Source organism: Lagopus muta, chromosome 4 (assembly GCF_023343835.1).
Source record: "Lagopus muta isolate bLagMut1 chromosome 4, bLagMut1 primary, whole genome shotgun sequence".
NCBI classification, from domain to species: Eukaryota; Metazoa; Chordata; class Aves; order Galliformes; family Phasianidae; genus Lagopus; species Lagopus muta.
Window position 1 is genome coordinate 60,726,251 of NC_064436.1, and position 22,478 is coordinate 60,748,728.

Here is a 22,478-nt window from a genome sequence, read left to right on the forward strand (position 1 = left end):
TCACTGAACTCCATTATCCATTATCTGAGACTGGCAAAGTCCAGTATAAAACTGCCACCCTTGCAGCAGAATTTTCCACATTTTCAGAGACCGCACAGAAAGGTGAAAAATGACAAAATCCTGTTTCTCAGAACTGTCTTTTCCAGAGCAAACTGTAACAGAGGATGCACTGCTCCATGAGAACCAGTAAACTTTAACTGACTTCAAGAATCTGAATATTTTTTATTCCTCCTGAGCAATTCAAGCAGGTACCTCCTCAGAGTTATCTCTTTTATAAAAAGATGACTGTGATGGTGGTATGCCCAATTTTGCATGGTAGCCTTAGCTGCTATGTTGATGGACAAAAAGCATGCTGAGTGCCAGCTTTCTTTACCTGAGGGAATCTGAGCCACCAAATCTTTCTGGAGAATGAGCTAGAGGTAGAAATGGAAGGGAATTGTCATCTCCTCACTTGGTACCAATTGCTGTGCTGTTAGCAGTGAAAAGCACAAGCACCCGCAGCAGCTGTGTGACACTGAGCTTCTGGTTGCCCAAGGAGCTGCCTCAAGGCCAGACCTTTAAGTCTGGATTTCTGCAGTCTCAGACTGGCTGGAATTTAAGTGGTTACCCCATACCTTTAGCCACTGCTCCGCCTGCTCTTTGCTCTGTACTGCCAGAACTAGTGCATCCGCTCCTTGGTGTGAGATTTTCAGCTCGTGTTTCTTCTTTTTGCTGTCTTTGGGGATGTAGGTGATGCTGCAGTCATTCAGGAGCAGCTCCATCTGGGGTTGCTGGTCCTTAGAACTTTTGTAACACTGTAAAACGTAAGGGAAGGTCAAAAGTTAGATCTCATCATTCTGAACTTTGGAGGAGAGCTGTTATTATATAGAAATTCTATTTTTAATATTTTCCACAGACCCTTTACCACATACCATGGAGCTTAGCCAATGCTGGCTTCACATTTCTCCTTCTCATCCTCTTTGTAAAAAAAATTGCTTCCAGACCATCATTAATAGAGATCTGCTGTTGCAGGACAGGTACAACATATGGAAGGCATTAAGGATCTCTGCGTTATATTCATGATTCAACCTTGGCCTCCATCAGGTATGGAGAGGGTGATTTTGCTTGTCTGTTCACAGGTAGAAGTAGAACATGCCTGTACAGTTAATAACTTTCAAGCCCAGATGCTGTGTCTGCCCTCTAGCACCATCAAGGCAAACCTAGGATGTGCCTACATGGCTGCCATCACTCAGGAACAGACAGACACCTTATTCAGCTGCCCTTTTTGTTCAGATAAGTAGCAAATTTTGTCACAGTGTGGAAAGAGGGCAAGGCAAGAGGACTGTAATTTTTCACCTAATTCAGTTTCATAATTCACTGCAACAAATCACACAAATGTTGGTTTACTCTATAAGCTTCTAGCTGAAACTATATGAATTATATATTATTTTTGCTTTTCCTTCGGTAGCAAGTGCTGTCAAAGAACAGCCATTCCATGCTGGATTACTGATGACTTGATCTGTGTTTGAACTGGTGACTAAAACATGAAGAGTTCCACACTATGTCACTTGTCCTGCTGAGTTTCCATTCTTCCAGCACATCAGTATAGCTGAGTTTAAGAAAGCTGTCATAGAGTGCCAGACTGCAGAACAATGTTCAGCTGCGTATATGAATGCCAAGTAATTTTATATACCAAAATAAGTTGGACTTTTACTCATACAGATAAGCATGAAGGCTGAAAAGGTATCCAGTATTAAACACTGACCAGTATATATACATGCAGAATATACGTATAGATGTGAGCAGAATGAAGCACATGGACTTCTGCATATTCAAGCCATGATGCAAACTGTCAGAACAGTAGCTTTTATAAGGATATCATAAACACTCCAATTTAGGCTGAACAAATAAAGCCACTGTCTGCAAATGACCCACCATCTTCCTTTCTCTCCAAGGCCAATTAACTCAAAATTTCTCCCGCTTGGTCAGAACTTTTAAGGTTGTAATTGCAAAAAACTTAAGTTTTCAAGCTATGAAACCTACAAAACATACAATAGTCACTCAAAGAAGCATTTAAAAGCATACAGATTCCTTTACATTAATTTAATTTTTTTACAGTTATGCATTACTAAAACTGAAGTATTTATATATTAGGTAACTGTATGTGAAAAAAAAACAATTCTCTACTAAGTCTTATTCTTAATGTCTAATTCTAATTAAAACATTTTTGTTTTTTCATTAAAGCCACATTTATAATGCTGGCAATTTCTAATCTCTCAGAACATATATTTGTTTTACTTGCATAAATACTCTCATAAGTTATATCTCCAAGTCCTCCTTCAAACAATAAACCAATCTTGTGTAATTTGGTCATTAAACTCCTATTGGGGTTTTAATTTTCTTAATACCCGTTACAGAATTAATGAAAGACAATCCCTATAAAGAGAATAATCTTTGCAGACCACACATGTGGCTATAGGAAAAAAGAAAAAAATAACATATTTCTCTATAGAACAGCAAACATAATTCTAGAAGAAATACTGTGTGACTTCTGAGAAAATTTGCTTCTTTCCCTTTTTATTCTTTCTTTTCTTCAAGCTGTAATTCAGGTCCTGAAACCTGACTTGGTTCTGTTATATGTTGATAAAAATGTTGACTAAAAATAGTGACGTTACAGCATGATACAAACCAAATCACATTAAACATTTCTTTGTTTGAATACAAGCATTAAATCCTCAGTAACCATGGAAAACTAACAAGTAAACTCCAGCTAGATTTCCAGAAGCTTCTTACCCACGTATCTCTATTTCATATCATGACAGTTCCCATACAGCCAATAACTATTAATGTACTTGGAAAGTGAACACCCCTAACCTGTCCTGTACACGTGTAGAATACTGACGTTCTACAGAAAGTTTTCTATCATGTGTTAATCAGCTTTTAATCCTTGGGATATAATAGTATTTACTAGTTATATAATTAGCTAGACCTATCGCAAACATCAGACTGGAAGACTGGGAGGCCCCAGCTGATACGTTACTATAAGCCTCAGAATGCTTTAAATATCACAGAAATGAATCTCAACTAGGCCTTCTTTTCAACAAACAAAAAGACTTCTATAAGCTGACAATTTACTAACTTTCAGAATCTTTTACTGGTGCCTCCAATCATTCAGAAACATGACAGATTTGCTTAAGAAACAAATATATCCACTAACAAGTGGATGTATTTCTATAATGCAGCTGTGCATCATGTGAATGCTGCATCTGTAATTACTGCAGAACAGATGGTGAAGGTTTAGTTTAAAGTGTATACATTACAACAGCATATGCTGCCAAGTGAGTTCTCAGTCTAACAAGGGACTTTTCTCTCCAGCAGTCTGATCCAACAGTTCATACACAAAGCTCCCTATGAGATTTTTGGTCCACAGGGAATGAAAGATTGGATTTATAGTTTCAGCAAAATTTTCTCCAAATGAAATACAGTGAAAGCTAATAGGCTAGACTTTCTTTCCTACATCAGGGAACCGACTGGGTTTAAGAGCAATAAAAGCCTAAGTGGTTACATGATACGCTTATAATTTCAGTAGTTTTCAGATTCTTGGGTAAATCATAACCGAACTTGTTGGTAAGGTTACCGTAGACTTGGCCACTGTTTGCAGAACTTATTCCAAAGCTAAATCTCTATAAAAATAAATACACAGTCTAAAAGGTAGAAAGAAAATACAGGCAGATAGAAATAAGAATTACCAGTAGTTTGTTTTCTTTGATAACACACAGTAGTTTGGTCCATTGCCCGAATCGTTTCTTTCTAAGTAGGAAGGCACAAATTTTGGCATCCTTCACCAGATCCATAGAGGCCTCCTCAGAAGGCCACTGATGTCTCATTTTCTTCCCCTTTCCATCCTCTTCCTCTTCATCATAGGATTCATAAGAGCTGCTCATAGCATCTGAGTCATAATCTTCAAGAAAAGCATGAGAGAGTCAAGTTAAAACGTTTAGCCATTAAGTGTACAGAAATAACTGAAGAGCCCAACAGGGTGCCTTTTTAAACTACGGCTTTTGAATGTCAGCCATGAGCAAAGTACTGTTTCAGTGCTTAGTAATATCAGTACATTAAGTTAATTAAATAAAAGATGTATTTCCATTATGAAATTTTACAGGAGACAGAGGTGTTGAAACCTTGTGAATTTGAATTGAAAAACAAGCTGGGAATAAATGGCTTTACTACCTTCAAAGTGTTACTTGGCAGATACTTTCATCATTTGTAGTTCTTTTACAGAGAAAATGTCTCGATCTCACTGATTGCAGAATGCAGAATGTAGGCATAGAAATGTAAATATTAATAAAGCACATTAAGAAATAAACACCGCATATGTCAAAGGTCACAAGAATAAATGTGGGGGTACTATCTACCTGTCATAACATTTCTTGTAGTTGACAATTACAGCACCTGCAGAGACATGATTAATGTTGGATAGGCGATGATGTTCCCTGAACTATGGATTCTGCTCACGTTAAAACCATTCTGCAAAAATACTTCTTATGTGCTTAGCTGAAGTAGTTTAATCCTGCACCAAGTTTCATGAAGTAGTGGCAAGATTCCTTTTTAATTACACAATCTTTGCTTAGTTCTTATGTTTTCAATAATGCAGACAGCTCTCTAGCAGTCCGCTCTATTACAAAACTAATTTTCTATTACTACAGAGCCCTCATTTCCACCATGCATATTTAGTTGATTATGTGGGTATACATGAAGCCCCTCAGATAATTACTGAGACATGAAGACACACTTGTTTTCCAGTGGCACATGGAGAAGTGAAGAATCTTCCCACGGAGAAGAATTGCTTGGAATATTTCCCGTTGATAAAATTTCTCCCAAAAACTTCAAGGAAGAAAATCTCTCATTTGCTTTAGCTAGGTACTTGGGACACAGCCTGGGACATAGGAAAGAGACCCACAGCACTTAGGAACAAGACAAGGGACTGAATCGCTGGTGAGCTAATTGTGTGTCTGTCCCAATCCGTGTGCAGCTGACAACAGAATATACCAGAGGCTCCAAATCTACCCCAGATATTCTAATCTCATTTGTAGTATACACAATAGTTTGATCTTCATTTAAAATAGATATTTAAAAAAAATATAGATGAGACTGCACTCGGAATTGTAATTAAGATCTGAAAATGTATTATGCACATGTACATGTGAACAGACTCTTAAGGTTTTGGAGGGGTGGTGGTGGGGAAGAAGGAGAGAAATATGAAAATCCAGTAGGAAAAAAAGAAAGTGAAAAGCATCTGTCCAAAATAAACTGTTTTGGGGTTTTGTCAAATCTAATCAAGTCTGAGTGACTTTAATGATTTCTAGGGACAGTATATAGTATGAAAGTTTCCTTGCTACTAATGATATTACAAAAATACTCTGTAGGAATATTTGCTTAAGATAATTGCATCTATCCCAACAGTTATTTAACAGTTTATTCTTTCATTTCTTATACCTCCAGAAACTTGCTGTTACCGTCTTCTTTATCTCAGCAGTCTGACTATCTATAGCTTCTATCTTTGGTTAATACAGTGCTTTGGTGGCTTATTTTAATAGTCATATACACCAGGTTTTGTGAAAATTTGGGATGTTGATAAAATTACTAATGGTATATTAAATTTAAAAGCAACTTAATTATAGAAGAAGAGCAGATGATTTTTAATACAAATTATAAGCCAAAGATATAAGAAAATTTAGCAAAATCACAGCAGGGCGATGGCACTTTTGCACTCATAAGTTACTGTAAAAAAGCTTCAGATATCTGGGTACATATACTGACATTTATGGAAGTATTAATGAAATTTGAAGGCTGATATCCCAAATATTGTTATGGATTTGGATGGTTAAGTACAAAAAGATATCAGTTTCATACTGTGCCACTTTTTTTTTCTAGGTGATCCTTTAGCCATGCTATTAATATCTGTGCTATTAGTATTTTCCTGCCTGAGTATGACTTTTGTTTAATAACAAAACACAAGTCAGCAGTTCACCAGATTGCAAGGTATAGCAGGACCACCCTGCAGCATTTCAAGCAAGGAGGTAAGAAGAGAAGTGATCCTGCTACCCTAAGTTCCTTCATTTACTTTGCATTATATGAAGTTACTTCTTATCTTGAATTTCCCAGCAAATTAAGAGCTGCCAGCTACCTTGCTTTGGTTTTTAATGTTTAGAGGTGACACACAATGACAAGCAAATTTCCCTGCCACACAGTTATAATTATTGTTTTCAGGTGATGCCTATGGAAGTATAAGGACAGAAATATTATTTTATGTTTTTGCTTTGGTTCAAATAATAGAAACAGTAGAAAACAACAGAAAAACAATAGAAAAATGCAGGCAGATATCCCTTCAATCTTCGGCACACACACACACAAAAAATGACTAGGCCATACAAAAGTATTAAATTACCTCACCCAATAAAAAAGAGTAGCAAAAGGGAAAATCTTTGCAACTTTTTATTATAAAACACCGTGCATACATTCTCATTACTATGCCCTCATCCTGTCTCCTCTTAAGTGCAGTGAGTCTCTGCATAAGTACTGGAATTTGATAGAGAGTACTTGTGTGCTGCCAAAGGAAGTTTTAATGGTCACCCGGGGGACTAGCCTATGCCTTTTGCACAAAACAAGTTGTTACTGTAACACTCTCGTGCATTAAACATGGCTTATGGGAGCCAGTATAAATGATGTGTCGCTACATCATCAATCAATAGAAATTCTGCATGTTTTCAATAATTACTCAGTTCAGAAAAGACAATTTTTTGCTTTTTATTTGTATACTTTAGCAAGTAAATCAGTGCAATAGGAGAATAACAATAGATCTGCAGATCAAGACCAATTTTGAGGCCTCTACACTATCAGCAATTTAGTGAGTAGACAATACTTAACTCTGGACCCCTGATTCAAATGTCTCCAGCACAGTCATGCTTCAAATATGCCCAGAGGACCAATCAGGACCTTCTGCCTACAGCAGCAGTCGAAACATTAATGTGCACCTAACTTGAAGCTCCAGATTTACTCTCTTCTAAAAGGAGCCTGGATTGTGCAGATCAAATCTTTTCTGTATACCAAAACAATGCATGGCTGGTGAGGACAATGAAACGACACTTATGACATACAACAACAGCACCAATAGAGATATAACTGTTGAATTCTAAAAAAAGCTGAAAGACACTAGAATTAGCATTCAATTGCTGTGAAAATAATCTGGATATATACTACTCACTGGAAGTGATATATTCAGGAGCCTTCCCAGGACTAAGCGGCACTGCCTCTTCATAATAGCCTTCTGGAAGGGAAGATGTCGGTAAAGGCGGAGGCCCATTATCTGGTGGCTAAATGAAGGGAAAAAAGAATAAATGAGAAAGTAATTAAAGTAATTAAATAATAACAAGGTGTTAAAATAAATGTGGTCAGAACATCTGCTCATGATCAGCTCATAAGGCTGGTTATATATTGTATGTACACACACACACACATACATACATAGAGTCACAAGCATAGCCATTCGGTTTACATACTTAATTATATAACTATTTTTCACCTTAACTATCTCTAAAGTCAAGGCTCTGAAGGAGTTGGATGTTGTCCTTTGAATAGGATGCAGAGTAGCAGGTTTTAGGAGGAAAACAAGTCTAAATCTCAAGCTTAATTATATGATGTTATAATTAAACAATAATAAGTAGAGGTTGAGATTTGAAGCAGGGAAGTAACTTAATTATGCTTCAAACCTTTACATCTGCTCATAATAAGGAAGCAGAACCTTCTCTCCTGTACTCAAACTCAGTCTTTTGGGACACAATATGATCCAAAATGTTGAAAAGATATAGTTTGCTAAGAACTAGAAACTCAGAAGATCTCTGTAGGAAAGAGACTTATGTGTGTAGGCTGTTTTACCCTTTTGAAGCTTATTTATTAGAAATCTATATCTAAAATAATTCATATACAGTAGCAAAAAAAAAACCCTTTGGTTGTACAGTTTAGAAAAGTTGAATGGACTGGGCTGGTAGACATCAAAGAGTTAACTTAGATCATGCTTTAATGATGCATGGTGTTTTTCAATAGCAAATTAATTCTTAATATAGATATTAATTCTTAGAGAAAACTGAGCAACAAATAACGAGTAGTTTGGAACATCGAGAAACTATTATACGATAAAATAAATATTTCAAATACCAGGTCAAATTCTGAAATGCTTCTTTTCTAAATATAAACCTGCTTTAAATTTAAAGCTGACCAACTGCTGGTATGTTGATCTAGTAGCAAAGTAAATTTAGTGCTCTGTGACTTCTTCCGTATGACTTTACTGTTCTATTTTTTAGCAAAAAAACAAAACTGCATTTTATATAAATCACCCAGATTTGCCATAAGTTTTCAGTTTTACATTTTCATATTGGAGGAAATCATATAACAGAATCATAGAGTGGCTTGGGTTGAAAGGGACCTTACAGAACATCTCTTTCCACCCCCTTGCCATAGGCAGGGTTGCCAAGCAATAAATTAGTTACTGGATCAGGTTGTTCAGGGCTCCGTACAACCTGGCCTTGAACACCTCCAGGGACAGAACACTCAGAACTTAAGTCTTTTTCCAAAGCCAGTGGTTTATTGCACTATTACAAAACCATAACTTGTAAGCAATCTTATTTCTGCAGTAACAGTTTCTCAATAAATTGTCATGCAAAGAAATAAATGTGTTTGTCTTCATTAGGCTCAAAACTCAGGGAACAGAGATATCAAAGTAAGAAACTAAGGTGGGCTTTGATCATGACCAGATAAAGACACTTCTGGAACACCATTCAGATCTCAGGTGGGCAAAACAGTCAAGGAAATGCATAAAGCCTTTTTGCACATAATACAGGTGAAGACACAGTGACTAGATTCCTCTTTTGCTATAGGTCTAAAGTCATCTGGAAAGAACTTGAGCATTAATAACATGACATTGTCTGCCTTTAAATTATTTGTCACTTTCATCTCTGCATTTCAGAGCCAGACATGACACTGACTACATGCTGATGCCAGACACCTAATTCTCAACTAGAAGATGATGATTACCAGCCTAAGAATGCTCTGTAGTTAAATTTACGTACAGTAGGTTATTTCATCTCACAGGTAGATGCTTATGAATTCCCAGTGGCGCAGAAAGAAAAGGAAAAAATCTACACTTCAGTTCATTGAGCACTAACTTGTCATCACGCAGCAGAAACTTCCTTATGACCAATGAAATGATTTGTGACTGACACAAAAATTCTTGGGCAGACTGACTTTCATACTAATATTATTTCTATATCAAATGATATAGGCATTGAATATGTCACACTCAACTACAGATAAGAGAAGGAAATTACTGTTATCTACAGTGTGAATCAAATGAATTTTCATTGGAGACCAGTTTTGCTAGAACAATTATCTGTCAAAGAAGCAAAATAATGAAAAAACGTGACTTTTAGTGTAATTTCCGTGTGATTCTGTTGAAAAACACAAATTGCAAATCTGCACACCACCACAACTAAATGAGTCTTTCAAGGTTATCTGCTGCTGTGCAACAGGTATAAGAGACATTAAAACATGCTTTGTGTTACTTAATATTGAAATATTGACAGCACATCGTGAATTTTGCACAATACACCAGCACAAATCAGCTCTGTGTGGCCTGAATTGTTAGACACATTAGAGCAAACTTCCTCAAGAAGAATTTTCATTTTTTATGTATTTTTTATTTTCTCTTTACAGAGCCTTGCTCAAGTGAGTCATGGTCAAGGTTCCCGGGGCAGTGCAGATTCATATCACCTCTTTCATCAGACAGACACATTAATATCTTGGTCTAGCCTCAAACTATTTTCCTTGTCATGTGTATAAATGTTATATGAAATTCCTATTATTATTAAGCCTAAGTCACCCAGGAAATAGCCATCCTAAGTATCATACCAATTTTAACTTGACATCACAATGAAGTTTCGAAGCTATCCAGAAATGAAGAAGAGGTTCCAATACAGAACAGGAGAAAAAAGAAAAAAAGAAAAAGCTTGTTTTTAGACAAAATGTTATTCAGAAGGAAAGAAAAAAGGAAATGAAACACAAATGGTGCTTGTCTGAATTCGACCCTGCTGGAGCACCGTTACTTCATGTAGCTGGGGCGGGCTGCGCTGTGCAGCCAATGTCAACACAGATGGAATCTATTGGTGAATTACCCAGCCCTTCGTTCTGAAATGCAGTTTGCACTGCCTGCCATAACAAAGTTGAAAATAATTATAAAAAATATTGTATTTTTGAAAAAAAAAAAAATTAGGAGAAACAGAAACATCCAACATTAAATACTTCTGATTAAAGCAAGGCTGCTTTCTTATTGAAAGAAAATCTGACTGACTGAAGACAAAGCGAAACTGTCTTACGCAAAATTGTATCATAAACAGCTACATCTTTTTGGGTACTATGGAATTCGTACATCCTTGAGCATCAAGAAAAGTAAAATGTGAGCATTCTGATACTATTTAATAATATTTATATTTGTTTTTCTATTGCTAGTTGCATTGCTTAATTTTTTCAAATTGGCAGTTCTTCAGTGAAAGAACTATGGTGAAGTTATGAGTTAGGAACTGGTATAACTCTTGACTGAATAACTTTTAATTAGTTCAACGAAAAATAAAAAGTCCTTAAGAACACTAAATGATTTACATATTACATATAAGGATTAAGTCTCAAAAAAACCATAAAACACACAGTTTGAGTGGTATCAGGAGGAAAAACCTGGCAACCTGCACAAAATGCATTAGTACGCATTTTTACTTATATTTTTTACAACAGCCACAGGGAAGAAAGTTAAAGAATGCTGCCTTTCAGGGCAAATAACTTTGTTCAATCGCAGGAATAAGAACTGAGTTAGAAAAACATTACCATTATTTTTATGTCTGTGGAGGAAAAGGGACAAAGATGAGTGAGATACTGTTGCCCAGAATAACACTGGTGATGTTGAAACAACAGATAAAGGTGTCTAACAGGTGCTGGGTCTGAGAAAAAAAAAAGAGCAATGCTTTTCCTGAAACCAAGAAGTGGGAGGGGTGATGATTACACTACAGAATTGAGATCTCTCAAGACACTAAAAATTGGGTTGTTTGTGGGATGCCCAAAAACAACTTACAGGAGGCACTGCCAAGAGCAATAAACAGGTATCTCTAAATAAGCAATATTTATCTGCATATAAAAGCTCATTTTACCAGTCAGTATTAAGAAGACTTAGTGCAGATAAGAGTTTTGTGGCTTAGTTATGGTTTGCCCCTCCGCCTACCCCTCTGTGTTAAACAGATCACAAATAAACTCTTTCTTTCTTTATCCCAGGAGACCAAATTCTTAATTTCCCCCTTCTGCCCAGGGATTACCAAGACAGGTAGTAATGTTCTTAGGAATAGCCTAACACCTGATGATGATATAGTGGTATATAGCGTGCAAAGTGTTACGAAAGGCAGAGGAAAAGAAATGTCATCCTCCAGAGCCTGAGGTTATAAAATCGCTTTATACCCCAATGAAGATGTACACTATGCAGGAAATAGAAAGAAACACTTCAATTTACACAATGATTCAGGACTTGGAGGTTTTCTGTGAAAAGCAGCAACTTTAACAGAAGTAAACACAGTTGATACACCCAGTTCCACAGCTGTGCTCATACGTGTCATTTGATCAACCACCAGCTCAAGCCCAGCTGGGCAGTGGGGCAGCTGCTGTGTTACCCATCAGTGCTGCAGAACAACAATGCAAGACTGCAAGAGTGCATACTCAGAAGCCAGCAGGCAAATGTGGGATGTCAAGAAAAGACTGTGACACATGCATGTGACTTTTGTATTGGGGCAAGCTTCTAAGTGAGAGAAAAAAAAAAAAAAAAAGGATGTCCAGAAGGGAAGGTGAATTGAGAAACTGAGTGACTGAGTGCCAATATTATTGGAATACTGACCATACATTTGAACTAGGCTTCATCACACTGCACTAATGGCTGAAAAATGGGCACTACTAGATGTCAGGCACTGGGAGTTGGTGTGAAAGTTGTTACATAATGTCAAACTCATGGAGGCACTAAAAAGAAATTGCTGTTTATTGCCAGCAAATGAGGAGATGGATGGCCCAGGGATATATTCAGGACAGAAATGCTGACTACAAGGGACAATAAGAGCATATTGAGCTGTGCAGAAGTGAAATGTTATCCTGAGCATAGACAAGCAAAAGCCAAGAAGAATTCTTCATTTGAGCTTTTGCTCTGTATTCCAAAGTTATTAATTTCTTGAGTTTCTGACTGGACCCTAAGAAAGCAGGAGCCAAATCATGTGATAAAAAAGTCGAACAATTCCTCTTTTCAGTCTCTGAGCACATATGACAAAGGATAGTAACCAGCCAGACAGATAACAAACAAATGTGGCTCACAGGAGTGCTAAAAGGCTCTTATAATTATTTCCAAGACTAAATACGGCTGAATTACTACTGCTAAACTGTCAGCCAGTGGCATTTACCTGACTGGAGTTCACAAATGCAGAAAAGAGATGAATATGCTCAGAAGAGCAGACAGGAGCCAGATTGCAGGCTAGAAGTAGTGGCTACTAGTCAGGGGATGGATATAAGCACAAGCTTATGTGTTTAGGGTGACCTGGAAAGATTTAAGAAAGACAAACAACAAGGGAAGGCACAGTGTTCCAAGCAGTGTAGGTGAATCTGAAACTGCCCAGAAGCAAGTCTGCTGATGCAGGAATGAGTGTCTAACAAAATCTAAAAAAAAAATATACATACAACATGATGATGGAGAAAGGATCTGAACAGACTTGCTCACATTTAAAGAATGAATCAGGGTGTAGTATGGCTCCACATTTTGTTCTGAAGACTGTCTGGACAGCACATATACAGGAAACACTCCATGAGCAGAGGCACTTAACTAATTTGCGTGTGATTAATTTGCATTTAATTACTATTTAATATGTTAAATAAAACTGAGAGGACTTGAAGCACCACATAATGCACCACAGAAGGCATTACACTCAAACACTAAGGAAGACAGAAGTGAAAATAAACTGCAGACTCCATGGAAGTAAAAGAAAATCTAAGGAATAAATTCAAAAGCAAAAAAAAAAAAAAAAAAAAGAGCCAGAAACACAAACATGGTATTCCTGTTCCATTACACAGCCATTTGGAAGCGTTACTTAGACAAAACAATTGAGCTGACTCATATCAGGCAAAGGGTTTGGGTGTATCAACAAATGGTCTTTAATTTATGGTAGGAAACACTTCTGTGCATATTACATGAGAAAGATGAAACTGAATTTAAGTAGCATGGGGCCCTCAGTCAGAGGTGGTTATTCTGGCTCAAACAGCCTGTATTCTAGGAGTTTATAAGCTCATCCAGGTACCTGGCATAGCTGTGCAGACAAAGCAGCAAGGTGAAAAAACAACACCACGTCCACTGGAATGATATTCTCTAAGAGCGTCAAACAAAAGCATGAGAAGACTTTGGTACTTACTGGCCTAATTTCTTTGCCAGGTATTTATATGCAGCACAATAATAAGCATGTTTAAGAAAGTAAATAGGCTTCAGTTGCACCAGAAGAGGTTGGATATTAGGAAAAATGTCTTCTCTGAAAGAGTGGTGAGGCATTGGAACAGGCTGCCCAGGGAAGAAACATGTAGATGTGACACTGAGATACATGGTTTAGTGGGCATGGGGTGATGGTTGAAATAGATGATCATAGTGGTCTTCCCCAACGTTAGTGCTTCTATGATTCTGTCAGCATAGACAACGTGCTTTAATGAACAAGTACAGCACAGAAAGAAGAAATCAAAAACCTGAGAACACAAATGTGAATGTTAGGAAAACGAAGTGGGACAACACCCTATCAAATCTGTGGCATTAGTAAATTAATAGCTGTCCTTGATAGAAGTCATATACAAAGACATGGAAACTATTCCACATCCAAACCATGCCCAGGGGACCCCTCTTCTGGTGACTTCTGGTCAAACAAGATCATGAAACTAGAGCAAATGAGAGACACTGATATGGGAACTAGTTCAAGAGGACAAATTTATATTTCAGAAACGAAACTAAGAGAGCCTTTATTAGACACAACACTGAGAAAATGGAATCTGGGAAGAGTGTGATTTAAGATAGATTTACCAAAGTACCTCTTCCTTTTGTTTACCACAAACCTAAATGCACATTTGAAAAGATCACCTTAAAAATCCTTTTGATTTCAGATCTTTTTTTTCTGTTTCAAGGACACTGTCTCCTTTCAGCACTTTTTAATAAATATCTGAGCTAATATCAGACAGGCAGCCAGATAAAGAGTTTGTCAAGTCACATCTCCACAATAGGAAACTCATTTATATGAAACACTCCTACAGTGTGACTGTGTGTGTTGCAAGAAAGGGTTGGAAGAAGATGACCTATCCTTTTGATTTATATCTACGGGGGTTCTGGCATATTGCTGGACACTTGTTGTGGTTAAATAATTATTAAATTGTCGTTATTCCAGGAAAAACAAAACGTATAGCCAATTTTACTGTGAAAATCATGCAAAAGAGCTAAGCGTGCTGTTCGTATTTGATTTTCTTGGATGGCACAGTGCGCTGAAATCACTGATTGTCAGATGCAATATGGAACCAAATGCTTGGAGGCTAGGAGTGTTCTGTCACTGTCATGCTGTGGATAATTTATGCCAGTATTCTTCTGATGCATCAGAACAGCAAGATGTACTGGATATCGTTCTGTTGCCTCAGTACTTCAAGGTAACTTAGCAGTAGTGCAGTGATGGGATCCCAGGTATTAAACCCCCAGGGGGTATCACAGAGCTCTGCTATTTCTCTGACCCCCCCATCTAGCGCTCCCTCTTGCCTGTCCTTCCAGTGCAAAGATGCATCATAAAATTAGGTGCTGATTTGGAGAGTGAGAAAACAGGTGAAAATACACAGCTACGAAGACTCAAGAATGGAGAACCAACTCAACTCTGTTTCACACAGTGATCCCTCTGCTGCTATCTCAGGCAAAGCTTCATTAGCTGCTAGCCCTGTATTCATGCCAGCAAGTACATATTTTCATTAGTAAGTGAGTGGAGTTGACTTCTGAGATCCCTCACATGCTCACATCCTTCACCTGTAGCTTTTACTTTGCTGGCTGTCTGAAGGAGCTGTCTGCATGGACTAAAGCAAGGGAGGACTGGTTCCATCCAAGTCTGACACAAAGTCTGATATACCAGATACAGGCAAGGGTTTGTAAACAGAAAAAAATAATTTCTATGAGATCATGTGATTTGTGCTTTATTCCAGTGTATGTAAAGTCCAACTTTTTTTGACTTAAACACCTGGTCCAAAGCCCATTGAGTCCAGGAATACACTCTGGGCCTCAATGCATTTTAATAACTGGAGATTTCATTTTAAATATTAACAGCATGTCTCTAAATAAAATGAATTTTATTATCTTTGTTCACAGACTGACGAATGATAAAAATGATATAAAATTCAGCCTGAGCAAATATGCAAGTCTATTTACAGATCTGCAGAGGAAACCTTGCACAGCACCTGCCCACACATAATTCTGGCTCCTGGCACTACTTTAAGGAGGACTGAATTCCTTCCCACCCACACGTCTTTACATAAGTAAAAGCTTAAACATCAATTCAGACTAAACATTTTTCAATGCACTCCCCTGAGTGCCATAAAAAGGAACAGTGGTGTAAATGAAACTTTAATTTCCAACATGTTCAGTAACCATTGTGCTAAAAACTTAGATTTTAAAACAGTACTAGTTTATTTAAACTTAGTAATTCCCACTTCCAGTAAATTCCTGTGTTCCAGCAGCACACTGTGTTTCTATTGGAGACTTAGAGACCACCACTAGATATTATTCAGCAAATGGAAAAGTTGTGGTGAATGTGCTGAATGGCTGATTAAACAAAGTTCCATACAACACGATTTTCAACTTGTAACGTGAAGAGGGGCATCTTGGTGCCGGATTTCCTATCCTCTGGTGGGCCAATGAATTTCTTTCTCTGGAATGCGAAAGTCTGGTCTATAAAAAGTTGCTATGAATGGCAGCACATCACTATCAGACATCACTATCACTGAATCATGTAATTATGTAGAGTTTCTATAGAGACTGGCAAGATACACATTTTTAGGAGCCCAGTGATTAAGGGTGGATTGAAAATCACCATGCAAGAGTATTAATGAAAGGAAAAATCAGATGTCGGCCACTATCACTGATGACAAGTCTAGTGTTAGAAGAAAGATGATGCAAAAGTATCTGGTCATATCTAGTAAGTGTCTAAGAAAGAAGCATCTAGCAGGGAAAGGTTTCCAAGAAACAGCTAACGATCAGCTTCATTAGCTCAACATGACTTCAGGATAAATTTTTGAACGCTCAGATTAGGGTCTGAGTTTGTAACATTGTCCAAAAGTCAAAAACTAGAAGGTTTGGCCTTCTGCTCTGGCTCCACCTGGTCTTTTGTGGGACAACAGTAGTCTGTCATTTTTTTCACAAATTACGTGTTAAGTGTCTTAAAATAAAGTTGCTCATAACCTGTATTTGGATAAGGAAAGACAGTGAGAAGCCTGGAACATTTTCCTGCTGATCTCAAAGCGGCACTAACAACTGAGGTAGAGGCATGAACCACGGCAGCCTGACAGCAACACTGGAACTGCAGGAATAAAAATCAGCTTCCACTACTACGGAAAAAACGGCTCAGCTTTGTGACTTCATTGAGATGAAAGTGCCTGCCTTATTACTGGCTGGTCAAGGAGGAGGGTCATGTCTAAACACCATTTTGCCAGACTCAAAAGAATAAGAACATGCTCCAGAGCAGGCAGTTTTAACTGTGCCAGCTTTCACATTAATTCCACTGTATATCAGAATACTATTTCTGTTTCTCTGAAACCTAAACAGAATATAACTCCTGCAAAAAACTGCTGATCTACTGGACCTAAGTCATGCTTCACAGCATTTCACCCAGTGCAGCTGTACTAACTTTAAGGGAATTTACACATTAATATGAGAAGGGAGAAGTAGGTTTATTGTCTTTAAAAAAACAACTTGAATCCTCAGAACCAATTTATTAAACTGAACCTATTTAAATACAAAAGAACAAGGAAGTGAATTGGCTGGAGCTTATGAAGTCTATGTGTCAAAGTTGTGTGCATTTTGCATAATTTTTCTCCATCTCATCAACCATTTCCCTTGTGATTTATGCTAAATGCATCCAGAATTAAAGAAAAAAAATAATCATTTTCAGGCACTGTTAACCATGAAATGGATTCCCTAGGTTTCACTGCATATTAATAAGATCGCTTTTGCATCCACTCAACTTCATGCATAATTATTTTTAGCATCCACTTTAAGTGACTCTTGCTACTGTACGTATATCAGCTCTCAATTCAGATGTTTCTAGCGTAAATATTCCCATTCTATAATATTTCCTTTTACTGGGTAGAATTTAAAAAAAAAAAAAAATTTGCTCCTGGTCACAAACCAACTGCTGAGAGCACATAGGGAGACACTATGATAAAGGCATTTTACATAAAACCTTTGTTTTTAATGTGTTCTGTAGTATGAAAGTGTGTAGCATTACTCGCTATCGAAAAGATTTATTAAGAAGACCTGACCAAGAGTTTGATCTGATAAGCCAATTATTATGTTCATAAGATGCTACTGGATTGTAAACTAGGTAAGCTTCTATTGGGCAGAGATGTAATAACAGAATTCTAGTTTTGGTGGGTTTTGCCCTCACCATGCACTTCACATTAATGAATGAAGGTCTCCATAGCAGAGCCTTTGATTATCCTTATCAGTGCACAATATTTTCCACAAATTCTTTTCCCACAAAAAAGATAGATAATTTATCAATGTTAGGGCTAAGACTACATTCCCCTTTCAATAGGATAGACCATTATCTGCATATGCCTCTCTAAAAAAGGTTGCAAATGTTTCTTCAAATCTACTCTAAAGTAGCAATTGAGCATTCACAGAGGAGAATGAAAACTTGTTGATAGTTTATTTCTTTACAAGACAGCTGCTCCCAACTGCAGGAACTGAATCTGCAGACAGTATCTTTGCTATAAACATCACCAAGAACTTACGCTGCTACTTATTCTGCCAGGAATTTCCTGCCTGAAGACTGAGCACAGCAAAGCACTAAGTATTCTATGAAAAAAATGAAGCATTCTTCGTGTACTTTAACACTTCACACTTCAATTTTTCAAGAACCAGGAGGGAATCTTCTCGTAAGACTCACTACAGGGAAAGCAGGTTCTTAAATCCTACAAAACTGACTGTGACCCATGGGCCACATCAAGATCTCCGCAAGACTGGGTGACTTCTAAAGTTAAGATTAAGTTGCTCAGGCTTGTGCCACTGTAATCTTGAAAATGGACAAAGACTGGGATTCCACATTTAATTCATGCCAAGGGAGGTTTTTTGTCTTCTTTTCTGCAAGTTGAACACAATTCTCTTAACCAGATCGGTGCTGTGAGGAATAATCCTATCCCTGGACCTACAGGTTCCTTCCCCTTGTAACCATTTCTGCTAGCGCTTATCACAAAAACATTCTCTCATATACATATTGATATACCTCAATTAACACTCACCAGCCACTGCTGAGGTATTTCTGGCAGAGGCATTTGAGGAGGTGCTGGCAGGCTGTTGGCAACTTCTGGTTTCTGCACATGTTCTTTTATTTCAAAACCTGCAGAAGAGAAACACATATCGCTTAACACTTTGGTGGATGCAAATGGGACATTTTTCTGTATGTAGATCATCATACACTGAAATCTGGCTTGCAGTCCTTCTCACAACCTGCCTCCCAACCCTGGTTACTAAGGAAAAACTTGAAGAATGCTGGGAATTCAGGAATTTAATCAAGCACAGCAAACACATACTTAATGTATATGATAATGACATATATGATATTTGGTCAACAAATACCAGACAGAGAAAAAATGTACTGGAAATCATGCTGAACTGCCTACCCATCTGGAACTGAAAAATCTAAAATTCAAACATTGTCAGGCATGTATCACAGATAAAACCAGTCATATGAGGAAGATACCACGCTTAACACTCTGAAGAGTCTCAGCAGCATCATACAGCAGATAAAACAGTCTATTTCCTCCCTCGGGAAAACCACTAGTTCTGCTGTTTCTGGCACAATAATTTAAATTCCATTCAGATTCACTTCACAGGAACATGGCATTGTTTATTTTTCTGAATATCAAGGGGAGGGTGCATCTCAATGCTTTGGCAAAAAAAATCAGCCAACAGGACATACCTTCCTTACTCCTAGACTGAATTAAGTTCATAGTGTTTAGGTAAGTTTATACAATGTATATTTACATAGTCAAATGGATGTCTTTTGGTCAAGATCATGTAATTCTCAAAAATGCAATTAATGATTAAATGTTTCTTGTCACAATAACCCAGACCCACTGGCTGTGAAGTCATAGATTGAAAAATAACACTGATAAAATAAACCGTCTCTAAGGGTCACAGATTCTTCTTTCTTCCTACAAATCAAGATGCAGATTAGTCTTGGGAAACATTCAATTTTTTTTTGTTTTCACTTGTTTTTTGGTTTTTTTTTTTTTTTTTTTTTCAATTTTACTTGTTCCTCCTTATGTAGGATGAATTCATGTTCCCATGCTTTCCGTAACAACCAAAACTCAACTATGAAGGACGTTTTACTGAAGGAAAAAATATATATTCCAAGTGGATTTTACTCACTCTGTAAAGCTAGTTTTCACCCCAAACTATGTGTGCTTCAGCAAGAACCTGCTATAATATTTTCATCCTTTTAACAAGTTGCATCAAAGGCAGTATTATAAATTTCTGACATCAAGTCCCTTTAAGGGAAACCAGCAACAATAATGGTCATATTAAATGACTGAATCCACTAACATCTCTTACTCCAAAATCAACTGTTTGTGCCTTTGTTTTTTAGAAGGAAGTCTGAGTTTCACAAGGAAATGCCAAGTGTTTTGTTCAGACCTACAGTACTTTGGGCATGCCAAGATTCAGAAGAAAAACAAAGTTTATAGTTTTGCCGGCTCCTGAAGGTGACCACTGGTTTGGACATGCAGAAGGTGGAGGCCTGGCAGCCACGATGTGAAGAGCACATCTGACTGGTTCAGCTCCCTGATGGGTATTAAGTGAAGGGAGTGGTGTGCATTTAGGAGATGTAAGAACACAATGTAAAAGATTTCTGAAGATTTTTCCAACTTACTGAAATGAAAGCGACACTTTAAAGTGTTTTACTGAAACACAACCATTATAATTTCCACACCTTTATGAAGAAAAGTGTAATTGTTGACTTCCAGATGTTAGAAAGAATCCATTCAGTTCCCAGCTGCACTGACCCTTCATTACCATTCCCTGTTGTTCTTAAATGGCTTACTTCAGCAATTGAAATACACAGTTGGATTCACACAGTTGATTTTTTCAAATGCCTATAACGAGCCTGAACTCTGCACCGACCTCGGGCTGTGAAACCGTGCCAGCGATCCGCGAGCTCTCATGGAGCTGTGTGGGTGGAGTAAAGCAACGTTTTGAAAAACAGACTCGGAATGACAACTCAGCTTAGTTACAGACTTCTGTGGGCTTAAGAGTCTTTCATTGCTTTTAATTTTAATGAAGAGACGAATAGTTTCAAAGGGATGGGAGTACTGAATGTTACAGCTGATAAAAAAAGCAGCAGGGTCATCTCTGTCCATCTGCATGACTCCTTCTACTGTCTCACAGCCAATTTAAGACATCACAAGATGGCTCTCAAGGAGGCAGCTCGCTCCTTTCCTGCCTGAATCCTGTCCTGCACCAGCCTCTCCTCTGTGCTGGCATAGGCATGTGTGTGGCCTCAGGTTGAACCAGAGCTGGTCAGGAACAAACCAGTAAAAAAAGCAAACAATGCCTGTGCTAGCAGAAAGGAAGCAGCAACACACGATGAGCAAGAATGAGTAGCCTGGGGAGACTAACAGGATGCTTTTTTTAGAGGCTGTGCTGGCTTACACTCTATTTAAACTACAAATCCTTAAACTAGAGTTTATAGACATATGAAGTATAATCCTATGACTTCTTGCTTAACTGAGCTATAGGACTTCCTCTAATTAATTCTTGCTTGAACTACAGCATACCTTTTAGCAAAATATTACATCTTGAAAAAACGCCAGCAACAGCATGCAGACCTTACTAAGTTCTCCCATTAATTCATATCTTCAGTGCTTGAAAAATGTGCTTTATTTCCACTTTGAAACAAACATCCAGCCATCGCACACTGCTTTTTTTGTTGTGTCTAAGTCATCTCTTTTCTACATCAAGATTAATTATGATTCATCATTTAGGATAATTTGAAGGCATATTTCTGGATCCTTTAATCACTTTATGTCCTTCCTCTGAAATGCCTGAACTGTATTTCTTTGAATGCAATTGCTAGAAGTGGGTATAATGTTTCACTAACAAGTGCACTGAACCAAAACCCTGCCACTAAATATACAGCTCTTGTATGGATCTTGTTAATGGATGAATCCTGTAGTAGGATGTAACAGATCTTGTTACAGATCCTGAAATAGGCTCTAAACCCTAAGAGGTAGGTGCTGAAAGGTAAAAAGCTATGACCCTTGAGTATTTTTATCCTCTCCCACATCTGTAATCTTAAATTAAATATGCCTGGTAAGGTATATTTTTCTGATGCAAAAATCCATACAATTTTATTGAAAAAGTCAAGTATTTTAAATAAATTGTGTTGAAAATATTAAAAGATAAACTGTCAAGTCAGCACTGTTGATTGGACTCCCATGGAACATGACAAACTGCAAGTTCTTACCTGCAGCCATTTGTTTTGGGGACTGCAGGGTATTTTGATCAGCCTATGGAGCATGAAGCTCCCTTGCACACCATCTGATCCTGATGCCTGCTTCTTTCACTCATCAGTAAAGTAAAAGCAATGATAGGTCTTTAAGAATGTCAAAACTGAAAGACGAACAATCACCATTTCACAGCTGATCTCCTTGGACATGAATCCTGAAGCAAATTCAATTTCTCTACTGAAGAGGATAAGACTACATCAAACACCAAAATGTATTTTTTAGCACTGGAGAAGAAACATGAGAAACGCAGCTGCTCACATGGCATTTCTTCTCAGAACACCCCATCATTTTTCAAAAGCCTGAATGTTGGGTGTTTACAAGTGACGAAACTGCTGTCAGTTGTTGGAGAGACAGAAGTCATACAGCCCTGCTGCCTCTTTGTACAGAAGGGCGTTGTAAGGACATACAAGAGTAATATTAGGAAAGACGGTGAGGAGCATTTTTGTAAAAGCCCCATGGAAAGGTTGATTTATGTAGTCAACCCATAATCTTGATGGAGACCAAAGTAATTGTGCAATCAAAATGGTTTTAGATAGCATGAGAAAGGGAAGGTGAATACTAATTTACCTGCAACGTGCAAACCATACACGTTG

At 37.6% G+C, this 22,478-nt stretch overlaps 1 protein-coding gene across 7 annotated transcripts in view; it reads right to left on the reverse strand.

The window, feature by feature from the left end:
- The window catches only part of AFAP1 (actin filament associated protein 1), a 107,384-nt gene that overhangs the window by 36,761 nt on the left and 48,145 nt on the right, over positions 1-22,478 (reverse strand). For all 7 annotated transcript variants that reach the window (XR_007376526.1, XR_007376524.1, XR_007376525.1 and 4 more), the window contains exons 3-6: positions 18,619-18,716; positions 7,244-7,352; positions 3,729-3,940; positions 615-794 (exon numbers count right to left, since the gene is read on the reverse strand). Coding sequence is in view for 4 of the 7 variants with exons in the window: in XM_048942459.1 (XP_048798416.1) it covers positions 615-794; positions 3,729-3,940; positions 7,244-7,352; positions 18,619-18,716 (599 nt within the window). In the remaining 3 variants the exon portion in view is untranslated. The remainder of the gene's footprint in view (positions 1-614; positions 795-3,728; positions 3,941-7,243; positions 7,353-18,618; positions 18,717-22,478) is intronic.